Source organism: Bos indicus, chromosome 15 (assembly GCF_029378745.1).
Source record: "Bos indicus isolate NIAB-ARS_2022 breed Sahiwal x Tharparkar chromosome 15, NIAB-ARS_B.indTharparkar_mat_pri_1.0, whole genome shotgun sequence".
NCBI lineage: Eukaryota > Metazoa > Chordata > Mammalia > Artiodactyla > Bovidae > Bos > Bos indicus.
The window spans coordinates 29,324,069-29,336,669 of NC_091774.1; the positions used below are offsets into that span (position 1 = coordinate 29,324,069).

At 39.9% G+C, this 12,601-nt stretch overlaps 1 protein-coding gene across 1 annotated transcript; it reads right to left on the minus strand.

The window, feature by feature from the left end:
* Positions 1–73: 73 nt before the first annotated feature.
* On the minus strand, positions 74–11,418 carry MPZL2 (myelin protein zero like 2). The gene is made up of 6 exons (XM_019975652.2): positions 11,067–11,418; positions 9,811–9,977; positions 9,142–9,352; positions 6,563–6,710; positions 3,607–3,681; positions 74–2,002 (listed from the first exon to the last, which is right to left on the minus strand). The coding sequence occupies exons 1-5, from the start codon at positions 11,122–11,124 to the stop codon at positions 3,618–3,620; spliced, it is 648 nt and encodes a 215-aa protein (XP_019831211.2). The 5' UTR covers positions 11,125–11,418; the 3' UTR covers positions 74–2,002; positions 3,607–3,617.
* Positions 11,419–12,601: the final 1,183 nt, after the last annotated feature.

Genomic DNA, 12,601 nt, shown 5'->3' on the forward strand with positions numbered 1-12,601 from the left:
TAGAGGTAAAATACATTCCCATCAGTTTTCTGTTACCTGCTATGTAAAAATTTTAGATTTTTGTATAAGCAAATTATTTAATTGTAATGCTTTATTACTGACGGTTATTTACATAGTGTTTAAGGCACAATAAAAAATAAATTACAATACAAAAGTTCTCTTTAAGTAGAAGACACTGAACAGTGGGGCTGTATTAACCCTTGAGCATTTAATCAAGACACGGAAACTACAGGTTTTGCTGGAAACAGCTTCCATGAGTTTTTAACTATCTCTTTACTCTTTATCGGAGAAGGCGATGGCACCCCACTCCAGTACTCTTGCCTGGAAAATCCCATGGACAGAGGAGCCTGGTAGGCTACAGTCCATGGGGTCGCTAAGAGTCGGACAGGACTGAGCGACTTCACTTTCACTTTTCACTTTCATGCATTGGAGAAGGAAATGGCAACCCACTCCAGTGTTCTTGCCTGGAGAATCCCAGGGACCAGGAGCCTGGTGGGCTGCTGTCTATGGGGTCGCACAGAGTCGGACACGACTGAAGCGACTTAGCAGCAGCAGCAGTTACTCTTTATCCAGGCCATCTGTTTGAAGAAATATCCACTTACTATATTTTCAAAGGTTGAATGTAGAAGAAAAAAAGAAAATGTGAATGAAAGGTAATAATGGACTTTAAATCTGATTTTTAGTTTCAAAACTGGGTACTGAAACTACTTTTTTAGACAGCATAAAAAGCAAAATGAGACAGGCATGAGAAGCATTTCAAGTTCATAAGTAAATTATACCAGGGTGGGTTTTTTTTTTTTTTAGTATTGGGGGAAAAAAATCAAAGTTCATCATCTTTAAATACAAATAAACTGCTTTGAAATTCCAGTTTGTTAAAAGAAATAATATCCTCAGCCTAGTTGGTGAAAACAAAGTATCAAGCTGTATTAAAACAAAAAATAAATAAAAGAAAGAAAAAATGTAATCTCTTCCAGTTCTCACAGCTTTGTATAACACTAGAGAAAATTATCACAACTTAGGGTTGATTTTTTTTCATTAGCCCTCAATTTTTAAATTGTAATATACTACTTCAGAATCCTTCCATTTAACTGCTTAAAGATTCCAGTCTACAAATGAGCATAGATTTTGCTCTGTTGTTGTAAATAATTGAATTGGAAGTGGGGAATACAGTAATCTAAACAGTCATTCACTGCTCGTGAAAAATCAGAGCACAGAAAAAAGGTGACAAGCATTTCACTTTAGCAGATCACTTAGCAGAGCACAGAAAAAAAGTAACAAGCATTTCATCCTGAGGTGGCATTTGTCAATCTATTAGCATTTATATCACCTTCCCTATTTACTCTGTGGTTTTGGCTTGTGCTACTGTAAACCTTGGGTCAACTGGCCAAAAACAAACAAAAACAAAACCCTGCCATCTAGGGTATTGAAAGAAATTCAATAAAATAAGATGTGTCTCATACTTAAGGAGAGCCATAAAAATCAAACTGTTCTTTAGCAGTTTGAATTTAGGATTTTCTGTTAATTAATCAAAACTCTTGAAAGAATTAGCTCACCTTTTAATCAAGCATGTGAGAAGGAAAGAATAAACATGTTAACTTTAGTAGCTAAAACGCTGCTCTAAAGAAATTAATATATCAAAGTAAACATAACAGACAGTTTGGTTTTTATCTCATTTGAGGCCAGTATATGTGAATATAAATCATAATCCACAAGGAGTGTTTAAGGGCAAAAATATAGCTTCTTAGTATATAAAACCTAGTGAGCATTTGAAAAATATTTGCACTCTGAAATTAAATAAAACCTTAGTAACAGAGCTGTTTGTGAGTCTGGTGGTATTTGCTCAAGAAGGGCCCTATGCTGGCTCCAGAGGAACGTTGCTGGTCTAGGTGGTTATATACTGCAGCACTGGTTGGAAGGTAGGTCACAACCGAAAAAGCCAAAGAAAAGCTTCCATTAACTCCAGCTTATCTAAGGGTTCTTGTTCTGGGAAATCTTCAGCTTCCTGAAATACAAAGCAGAAGTTTAAATGGATAATGCATTTGGCAAGAGTGCAATAGGAATACCTGACGTGAATATATATATATTCAGATCAGATCAGTCGCTCAGTCTGTCCGACTCTTTGCAACCCCACGAATCGAAGCACGCCAGGCCTCTCTGTCCATCACCAACTCCCAGAGTTCACTGAGACTCACGTCCACCGAGTTATATTACTAGATCTATTTCCCATTGTGAAGAAAAATATTCTTAAGTATATTTGTCCTCTCCTAATTTAACTTTTAAAAAAATTTCCTGATCTTTATTACATAGTTCTCAGGGTCAGTGTCCTTAATTCATAATCCCTGCCTCGCATAGACCCTTGGATGATCCATAGCTGCTTACTCACATATATACATTCTCTCTCTGTCTCCCCCCAACCCCTTTATAATAAAGAAAATCAAATATACAGAAAAACAAAGAAGTCAGTGTGTGGAATACACTCTCACTTAATTGTATAGCTATAAATTGTACCTGCTATAAATAACATATGGGGGGGCCTAGAGTTTTTAAAACAAATTTCTGACATTTTACCCCCAAGTACTCCAATATGCATTTTTAAAATATGTATGTCTGCCTGTGTAAGCACAATATCTTTATTATACCTAATAAAAATTAATGATAATGCTCTAATATTATCCATATTGACATTTTTCATATTAAGACTTTCCCAATTGTACCCCCAACTCTTTTTACAACTAGTTCATTCAAACTAGTATCCATCCAGTCAAAAGTCATACACTGCACTTGATTGTATCACTCCCTTAAATTTCTTTTAATCTTAAACATCCTCTGTCTTTATTTTCCATGCCCCTGACTTAGAAAATCTGCTTGATTTTAAAAATAGCCCTTGGTAAAAATTTCTGTGATACCAAATTTTTTTCCTAGGTTTACAATAGAATCATTTTTCTCCATACTGTTTTTATAAATTCTTGTGAACTTTCCCTGGAGCTTTAGGCTGTAAAATTGTGGCTCTTTTTGCAAATGATAATAGTGGGCTGACTTCAGGGAATAGAAATTATAATCGTATTAAAATAAATCAACCTACCTTTTAAGCCTAATAAACCTAAAAACTGGAAAAACAAAATTACACACACTAAAATTAGGTTCATAGTCCCAAAAACTAAATGAGAGGAGTTGAAATCAGTTCCAAAGAATACAAAAGTTCTCTTGTCAAAATGTCAAGCATATCTATTGAGTCACTCTCTGAACTGCCATGATTAGTTTACAAGAAAAGAAAAGAGCAAATATTAATTCTTTCATTTAAAAAAATTTACTTACATATTGCAAGTTAATTTATTATTCTTGGAAGTGGTAAATATAACCCCAAAGTTTCAAATAATCATAGAATTCTCAGCTTTAATGATAGGGGGTTCTAACTTTCTAGTCCTTTGCACAAAACACACTCAAAGGAGAAGCCATCCATAACACAAGAAAAGACGTATCTCTCTGCCCAGCTCCTCTCATTTCATACAGGAAACACCGAACAATCATATCATCTAGGAGATCTACAGTAGAGATGAGACGTGCAAGTAAGCTAAGGAAAGAAATCAACCCAATTGTGAAACTTACCATGTAGACTGTTAGTCTGTGTATTCTAAAGAAACAGAAGCCTTTTTTTCCTGATTGAGCTTTTCTTCTTCTTTTCTGTAACACAGAAGCAGAAACCAATGTCAATAGAACAAGACAAGGAACAAGGGAGGCAAATCTGTATACAAAGTTTCAGGTTAGATATATTCCCCCAAATTTGTGTAAGAACTATATGTACCTGGGAGTAGATCGCACTTACAGAGCACTAAACCACTAGTACTGTCTAACTAATAATACCCATGCCTCCACATGACCCTGGGTATGTGGATTTAGACGCTTTTCAGAATATTGCTAGAGGGAAGTTATCACTTGGGAACTCCAGGTATTTAAAACAGATACTTTAGCATTAGTATTGTACTTCTAATTCTACTTCTTATTCAAAAAAGAAAAAAGCATAAAATTAAAACCAAAACAAAGGCAAAAAAAGACTGATCTAGAAATGTTTATCAATTGTATTCTATTCAAATCAGCTCAGAGTTGGATTCATTAAGCTCCTTAAAAATCAGTTCTGTTTACTGTAGTAAATATTTCTTGAGGGAAAGAAACAAATGATGCTGGGACAGCTGAAAAAAATTACAACTGTGAGAGAATGAATTTGGACTCCTCCTTCACACCATATATAAGAATTAATTGAAAATGAATCAAAAAATAATAATAAAAGAATCAAAGGCCTAAATGTAAGAACTGAACTGTAAAACTCTTAGAAGAAAACAGGCATAAATCTTTTTGACCTTGGATTAAACCATGGTTTCTTAGTATGACACCAACACAAGCAACAAAAGAAAAAAGATAAACTGGAATTCTTCACAATTTAAAACTTTTGTGCTGCAAAGGACATCAGTCACAATAATGGAAAGGCAACCCACAGAGTGAGAGAAAATAATTGCAAATCCTTTATCTAATAAGGTGCTTTTGTATACTCCAAAATATATAAGGACCTTAAAAAAAAAAAAAGACAAATACCCTAACTTGGAAATGGTTTCACATATTCAAAAATTCAAATATTTAACATATTTGAGTAATATCTTTCCAAATTAGATATTAAAATAGCCAATAAACACATGGAAAGATGCCCAGCATCATTAGTCGTTAGAAAAATACAAATCAAAACCTTAATGAGATACCACTTCACACACACTTAGATGGCTGTAATCAAAAGGACAGACAATACAAGTGTTGTTGAGGATGCAGATAAACTGGACCCCTCATACGTTGCTGGCGGGAATATGAAAAGGTGCAGCTGTTTTGGAAAACAGTCCAGCAATTCCTTAAGAAGGTAATGTAGAGTTACTATACATCCCAGTAATTCCACTCCTATTTATATACTCCAGAAAATTGGAAAACATATGCCTATACAGAAACTTGTAGATGAATATTCATAGTAGCATTAATCCTAATAGTCAAAAAGTGGGGAAATTTTAAATGTCCGTCAATTGAATCAAATAACAAAATGTGGGGACTAACCTAGTGGCTCAGTGGTTAAGAATTTTCCTTCCAATGAAGGGGACGTGGGTTCTGGTTGGGGAACTAAGATGCCCCATGCCCTGGGGCAACTAAGCCTATGTGCCCTCCAACTAGAGAAGCCTTTCATGCTGTGAGGAAAGTTCCTATGTGCCACAACTAATACCTGACGCAGCCAAGTAAATTAAAAAATAAATACTTTTTTAAAATGTGGTATATGTATATGATGGAATGTAATGCAGCCACAAAAAGGAATGACATACTATAACATGGTTTAACCTTGAAAGCATTATACTAAGTCAATGAAGCCAGACATAAAAGGTCACATATTTTTTTAAATAATAAATAAAAATTTTTTCAAATTAAAAAAATATAATTTTTTTAAAAAGGTCACATGTTATATGATTCTCTTTACATGAAATGTCCAGAACAGGCAAATCCATACAGACAGAAAGCAGATTGATTAGTAGCTGTCAGGGGCAGGGTGGGAGAGGAAGATAGGCAGTGATAGCTAAAAGGTATGGAGTTTCTTTTGGAGGTGATGAAAATGTTCTGGAATTAGCGGTAATGGTTACACAACTTTGTGAACATTAAATAATGAATTTTATTATATGTAAATTTTATCTAAAAAAAAAAAAATATATATATATATATATAGTGTACCTTACATCAGCATGGCTGACTTTCCTAGGCACTGATTCAGAGGCCCTGCTGACAGCCCAGTGGTTCTTAGAAATGTATGCTTTACATTAAAAGGAAGGAATATCCTAGAAAAGCTTTACATAAGCAAATTTTTGTATATCAAATCCTACATAGTAAAGAAAGACTATGATGAAATCATCCCTAACATTAAGAAACTAAACACCCCAGAGGAAACAAACTTACAGCTACCAAGGGTGAAAGGGTGGGGGAGGGGTAAATTAGGAGTTTGGAACTAACATATACACACTATAATACATAAAATAGTGAACCAACAAGGACCTACTGTATAGCACAGGGAAATATACTTGATATTTTGTAATAACCTATAAGGGAATTGAGCCTGAAAAAGAATATATATATATGTGTGTGTGTGTGTGTGTGTGTGTGTAAATAATTGAATCACTTTATTGTACACCTGACTCGATGGACGTGAGTCTCAGTGAACTCCAGGAGTTGGTGATGGACAGGGAGGCCTGGTCTGCTGCGATTCATGGGGTCGCAAAGAGTCGGACACGACTGAGTGACTGAACTGATCTGATCTGATTGTAAACCTGAAACTAATACAGCAGTGTAAATCAACTGTATTTTGATACAGAAAAAGCTAAAGTTACTAATTCACACCCTAATTTATCCATCCTGTGAATTTGAATTCTGTATGAGATTTACCCAAAAGAAAGGACATGTGTTCAAGAATGATTTAGCCCCGCTATAAAATACCAAGAGTTGCCATAAAACAGTGTTCGAAGAAGACTTCTCCAGAACTGCCCAGCCTTACGATTTTATCTCCACCACTCTATGCGCTCTTTCAGCCCGTCGCTTTTTCCGGAAATGCTGGAAGAGGACCACCACAATTACTATTATGACCATCAGTGCACAGGCGGAGCCAATGGCCAGAGCCAGGAAGTGGATCTCAGAGAAGCGTACTGTAAGGAGAAAAGATCAAGTTGGGATTCTGAAAAGAGGAGGACTGTGATGAAATCTAAAGATATAATAGGGGTGTGTTTTCATCCTTAAATGAAATATTCCTTTCTACTATATTAACTGTGTAAACTCTGGTAGCAATAGGAAAGCCATACACACTACGGGATTTTCCAGGCAAGAGTACTGGAGTGGGGTGCCATTGCCTTCTCCCACAGACTACTTTAGTGGTTCTCAAACTATGGTCCTAGGAGAAGCAGCTACAGAATGACTTGAGAAGCAGCTACAGAATGACTTGAGAACTTCAAAAGGCAAGTTCCATCAGGCCCCACCCCAGATCTACCCAATTACAGGTGGGGCCCAGCAACGTGTTCTAACTTGTCCTCCAGGTGATTCTGTTGCATGCAAAAAATTTGGGAATCACTGGGGCAGGTAACCTAGCTAATGGGGTAAGGTTATTGCTGACCTAATCAAATCCAGTGTTTATTTCTCCCTGAATCCTTCTCACCTCTGTCATTCAGTCAGTCATTTATTCAGGTTTATTAAGAGTTTATTATGTCCTAGCACTTTGGTGGAAATACAAAGCCAGAAAAGACATTACCTTCAAGGAACTGATGCCCACAGGAAAGAAAGGCAAGTAACTGTACTCTAGTGGATCAATGAGGTAAGAAAGAACCCAGAGGGAAGGGTCCCTAAACAAGGTTAGAGACTGTGAAGTCTGGGTCTCTTGATTTTGAGCTTGATTTCTGATTTAAATTTCAAAAAACCTAGAGCTAGAAAGGACATTAGCGAATATCTAGCCCAGGGGTTCCCCAGCCTCAAGTCTGTAAAGGAAGAGGGCAGGGAAGGTGGGGTGAAGGAGAACAAACCCACGAAATCCATGTCAGATTGTGTGCCTTGTTTAAGGTAAACAGGGGTTAGGGGTTAGGCTTTCATTAGGTCCTCAGAGGAGTCATCCCAGTATGTTTAAGACCCGTGGGTTCTTATCTACCTGTTCATTTTGCAAAGAAGAAACTGAGATCCAAAGACATTACATTACTTCTTTCAAAACTCAAATGACTTCTCCAAAGTCACACAGCTCTCTGTTGATAGGGCCTTGAAGGATGATGCTAGGACTAAAAGGATTTCATACCATTTTATAGGCTTTTATGTTTTGGATAGTAACGTATTGATGAAGAGAATACACCAATGACAGCTAGGTTAAAATACCAGCTCCTATGTGACTTGGGTAGTTAACTTCTTTGAGCCTCAGTTTCTTCAATGTATAAAGTAGAGATAACAATACTCATTTCTTGAGTTCTTATAAAAAAATAAAATTGCCTATGTAAATTGTTCCATGCTGTGCCTGCACATAATACTTTCAATATATGTTAGCTATTATAATTTTCAGTACAATTTAGACTTTGGGGATTTTTACTTTTATTATGTCATTTTATCCTCATCATAATCTTAGCTCTATTATTCTCACTTTACAGAAGAAAAAAATTTATTTACAGCTGATAAACTGTAGCAGTGACTCAGACCCAAATTTACAACTGTTAAGTTTTGTGGTCTTTACTTTTTGTTATCTGGCAGTTTTCTAGGTTGTCCTTTCTAGGCCTGCAGGCAATACAGTGCATTAGATGGAGCACAGTTTTGGAGATAGAGATGCTTGGGTCTGAGTTCTGAGTGACTCCATTTATCTGCTCCATGACTTTGGACAAGTGACTTAACCTGTATGAGCATTGGTTTCCTCATTAGTAAGATGGGGGGAGGGGAGCACTAAGAGCACAGTGGATTGATGTGTGTAAAGATTAGACCGAGGATGCTGTGGCTGGACGGCATCGCCAACTCAACGGACATGAGCTTGAGCAAACCCCGGGAGATGGTGAAGGACAGGGAAGCCTGGCACGCTGCAATACATGGGGTCACTGCAGTCCATGGGGTCGCAAAGAGTTGGACATGACTTAGCACTGAACAACAACAAAGATTAGATGCGTTACATAAATCTCCTTGCATGCGGGAAGGGCTCGATAAACAATAGCTACCATTATTGGTAGCTACTTCCAACAGTGAGTGTGAGAATTAAATGAGATGGTACATGTCAAGCACTTTGGACAGTGAGTAGGTACTCAATAGTATCTTGTGACTAAGTGAGTGGATGAATGGACTTATTGTTAGCTTTTTATCAGAGCATTGCTTCCTCTCCCTTTCACGATCTCAATGCCATTTTTGTAACCGATTCCCTAGGTCCCTTTGCCTTATTTTCTGTTTCTTTCCACAGCCAAACAAAGCCCTTCTCTTTTTACCCCAGGACTCTTCACTCTTCCTCTGCAATCTCCAGATCCAAAGAGTTGGTCCTCCTCTCTTACTCTTTCAGCCATCACAAAACTTTGCCCCTCTATTTTCTACAAGCTCTCATACTTTCCAAAAACAACTTGTCTCTGCATCACCTACCGGTCTGCACGACGCTGAGCTGGATCTCCCCAATCAGCCCATCAACGTCAGGCGGGTTCTTCACCTGACAGGTGTATGTCCCGTTGTCATCAAACTGCAGCTTCCAGAGGAGGATGGAGACGTCATACCGCTCGGGGTTCCCATCCCAGGCCACTCGGTCCTTGAAGCGCCCACTCATGGGCTTGAAGGGATCCACATGGTAGTAGAAAACCTAGAGAGGAGCCACGACCAGAGGTGTTACTCGGCGCCTGGGCAGGGAGACGGACGGCAGGAGCAGACAAGAGACACCGGGGCGTCCCCGGCAGCCCAGGGGTTGAGACTTCACCTTCCAGTGCACGGGGTGTGGGTTTGATCCCTTGTTCCCACATGCCTCGTGGCCAAAATACCAAAACAATAAGGCAGAAACAGTATTGGAACACATCCAATAAAGACTTTTTAAATGGTCCACATCAAAAAAAATCTTCAAAAGAGAAGCACCAGCAAGCCTGACTGTCCGGTCTGCAGCTCTCCTGCAACAACCTCTTGCTTTCCCCTCCACCAGCCTCTCAGTTCTGTCTCTGTGCCAAGAATCGTTCCCCAGCTGTACCCTGTGCTTATGGCCAAGAAAAATACAAAAGGGCCAGGAGAAATGGACTGGCTTATTTTTCTAATCAAGGGCCCCAAACTTACAAACTGCTCAGGGCCCCCATCTCGAGGACGGAAATTCCAGGTCACCGTGAGAGCATCACCCACTGGGGCAAAGCTGGAGAAAGTGCATTTTAACCGAACATCTGTCCCATTGACAGCCTCCAGCACGCGGGGAGTGTAAATTTCCACAGCTGCTGTTGGCCAAAGAGCTGCAATGGAAAAAAGGCAATGAAGGGTTAACAGGAGATGTGTCTTAAGAGAATTTCTGCTGACACTACCAAAATAAAGGTCTGAGTAGGGTGTTCTTGCCTGGAGAATCCCAGGGACGGCGGGGCCTGGTGGGCTGCTGTCTATGGGGTCACACAGAGTCGGACACAACTGAAGCGACTTAGCAGCAGCAGCAGCAGGGCATCCAACAGATGTGAGATGCCCCAGCTCTCACTCAAACTCAGCTTCACCCACCACGTATTCCTACCTACATGTAACCTTGACCCTCCCATTCCTTTAACAACTAAAAATAGCACACAGTAAACTTTACTTAGCAGTCACACTTTGTCTAAAACACGATACCCTAGCCTCATGGTACACACTTCAAAACTGCTCTAACAAACTATAAACATTGGCAAATAAGATTGAAGGCAGAAACAAAAAAAATTAAAACTAATCAGAACATGAATTAGACCTCTGTTCAGATTAACCATAATACGTTATATGTTTAATGGTCCCCTAGCAGTAAGTTTTCCAGAAAGGGTCCTTGTTAAGTGAATTTCCTACTATTCCTAGTCTTCTGGAAAAAAACGGAATTAATCAGCCCCAGACAGTTTAGCTTGCTTGTATGGCTGGAACTTTTATACCATGTAGCGTTTTTTTAGCATGATATTTACATTTAGTATGTGCATGTTGGGGCAGTTAGCAAGCCACAGTGGGTCTCTCTCCTTAACCATCTCCGCTTTCCCAGTGCTGTCCAGAGTCTGACAAGACCCACACACAGAAATCCAAGAGCCGGGTTCTGCCTGTAGTGGGAGGTGGAGAGCAGCCACCAAAAAATGGAGTGTAATCTGAGATTAGAAAACCCTCTCTGTGCCCCAATCACTGGCAACCAGAACGCACCTAAACCTGTTTTTCCAAATGCAGTTCCCCCAAAACAACCCCCACTTCAGTTTCATTAAAGTCAACACTAAAGCAAAATATAACTGTGGCTCAGGCTCCAGTAAAAGACTCGCAACTTCTGGGACAATGAGCTAACTTTATAGGATAGGCAGTGGAGGAAATGCTCAGAGAAGCTCGTGAGCTCTTACCTGTGAGCTGTAAGCCAAGGAGAAAAAGCACAGCACGCGTAGGGCTCTTGCCATACATGAGGGAAACCCAGCCCTGGCCCCAGAGACCAGACCGGGCAGACCAAGAGCGCCAGCACCCTGCCAAGGCCACTCCTGGCGGAGAGAGCGCCTCGGCGTTTTTCCGGAGAAAGGAGTCTGTCGCCTCACCTGTGGGAACCTGAGCACCCGTGCCTGTGAGTCATTCCTGCTCTGCCGGTGCACTTTGCTGGAATGAAAGGTGGGGCTTCAGCTCCCAACACCCTCCTCCCCTCCTTCCTTGCCTCCCTTCCACCCTCCGCGCTACAGGCACGTCTACACAAAGTCCCAGACGCTGCAGATCTGTCTTTTCAGCTCATCTGGACCCTGGCCTCTGGATGGCCTCAGAAACAGCCAGAGGAGGTGGTGCCTGTCTGAAAGGTCCCAGACTGCTGGGTCTGGCCCACACGCACACATTTTATTTTTTTTTAAATGTGTGCGTGTGGGCCAGGTTTTAAGCTTGCCTAAGAAGTGAATGTTGAACTTACCTGCAGTGATTTCACTTATCAAAGCACCGCCCTCAGGCCACAGTAGCCTGAACTGGATTACCACCTCCAAAATAATCAGAATTCCTTAGGACCCTCTGTATTCAAAAAGTCCTAGAGTTTGTATACTTGATTTTAACCAAATGTTACCACAAGGATCCCTGCGCTTTTTCTAGCTGGTAGATTTCCCCTGAAAACCCTCTTCCCCCTCCACCCCACCCCCATCTAAAACAGACTGACCAAAATAAATCTCAGACTTTAATGACCCTTTATGTTTGAAGGATGTAAAGAGGAATCGTGTGGTATCTCAAGACACTTTGCAAAGCGCTTTTATTGACACGACACTTCCCTGAAAAGTGTTCCCATTTCACCAGTGAAGACAGACACTAAAAACCCAGAGGTGATTTATTTGCACACCCAATAGGTAGCAGAACTGGAACTTTTTTTTACTTTTTTTTTTTTTTGGCCACACAGCATGTGAGATCTTAGTTCCCCAGGGATCGAACCCATGCCCCCCTGCAGTGGAAGTGTATGCCTGTTAACCACTCGACTGCCAGGGGAGTTCTCTTTTTTGCCCTAGTCTAGTGCTCTTTCCACAAAAATCATAGCTCATGTGAGCAATCAGACAGAGGATCCTCAAGAAAAGCTTTTCCTAATAATTTTTTTGTACTTCAGGTTTTATTTGCCATTTTGGGGGCAGTCAACTGTCTGAGAAATCTGAAGAGCTGAAGATTTGAAGTGAGACAAGGTGTCTCCTTGTCTGTAAGGATGAGGGGTAATTGTTACAAATTAGTGAAGCTGTATGGAAACTCAGTAGAAGGAGGATGAAAGTTACCCATGCAATTAAGAAGTAATCTCTTACTGCCCTAGGTCCAGGGTTTAATCCCTGAGTGGGGAACTAAGATCCCACAATCCGCGTGGCACGGCCAAAAAGAAGCAGGTTTGACCAGTAATCCAACCCAGAACAGAAGAAATGAATTGCTATCCCTGGATTAG

Coding starts and splice junctions, on each gene's coding strand:
- MPZL2 (XM_019975652.2), bottom strand. CDS start 11,124: ATGTATGGCAAGAGCCCTACGCGTGCTGTGCTTTTTCTCCTTGGCTTA. Junction 9,978..11,066: donor CCTTGGCTTACAGCTCACAG/GTAAGAGCTCAC, acceptor TTTCCATTGCAG/CTCTTTGGCCAACAGCAGCT. Junction 3,682..6,562: donor AGAGTGGTGGAGATAAAATC/GTAAGGCTGGGC, acceptor TCTGTGTTACAG/AAAAGAAGAAGAAAAGCTCA.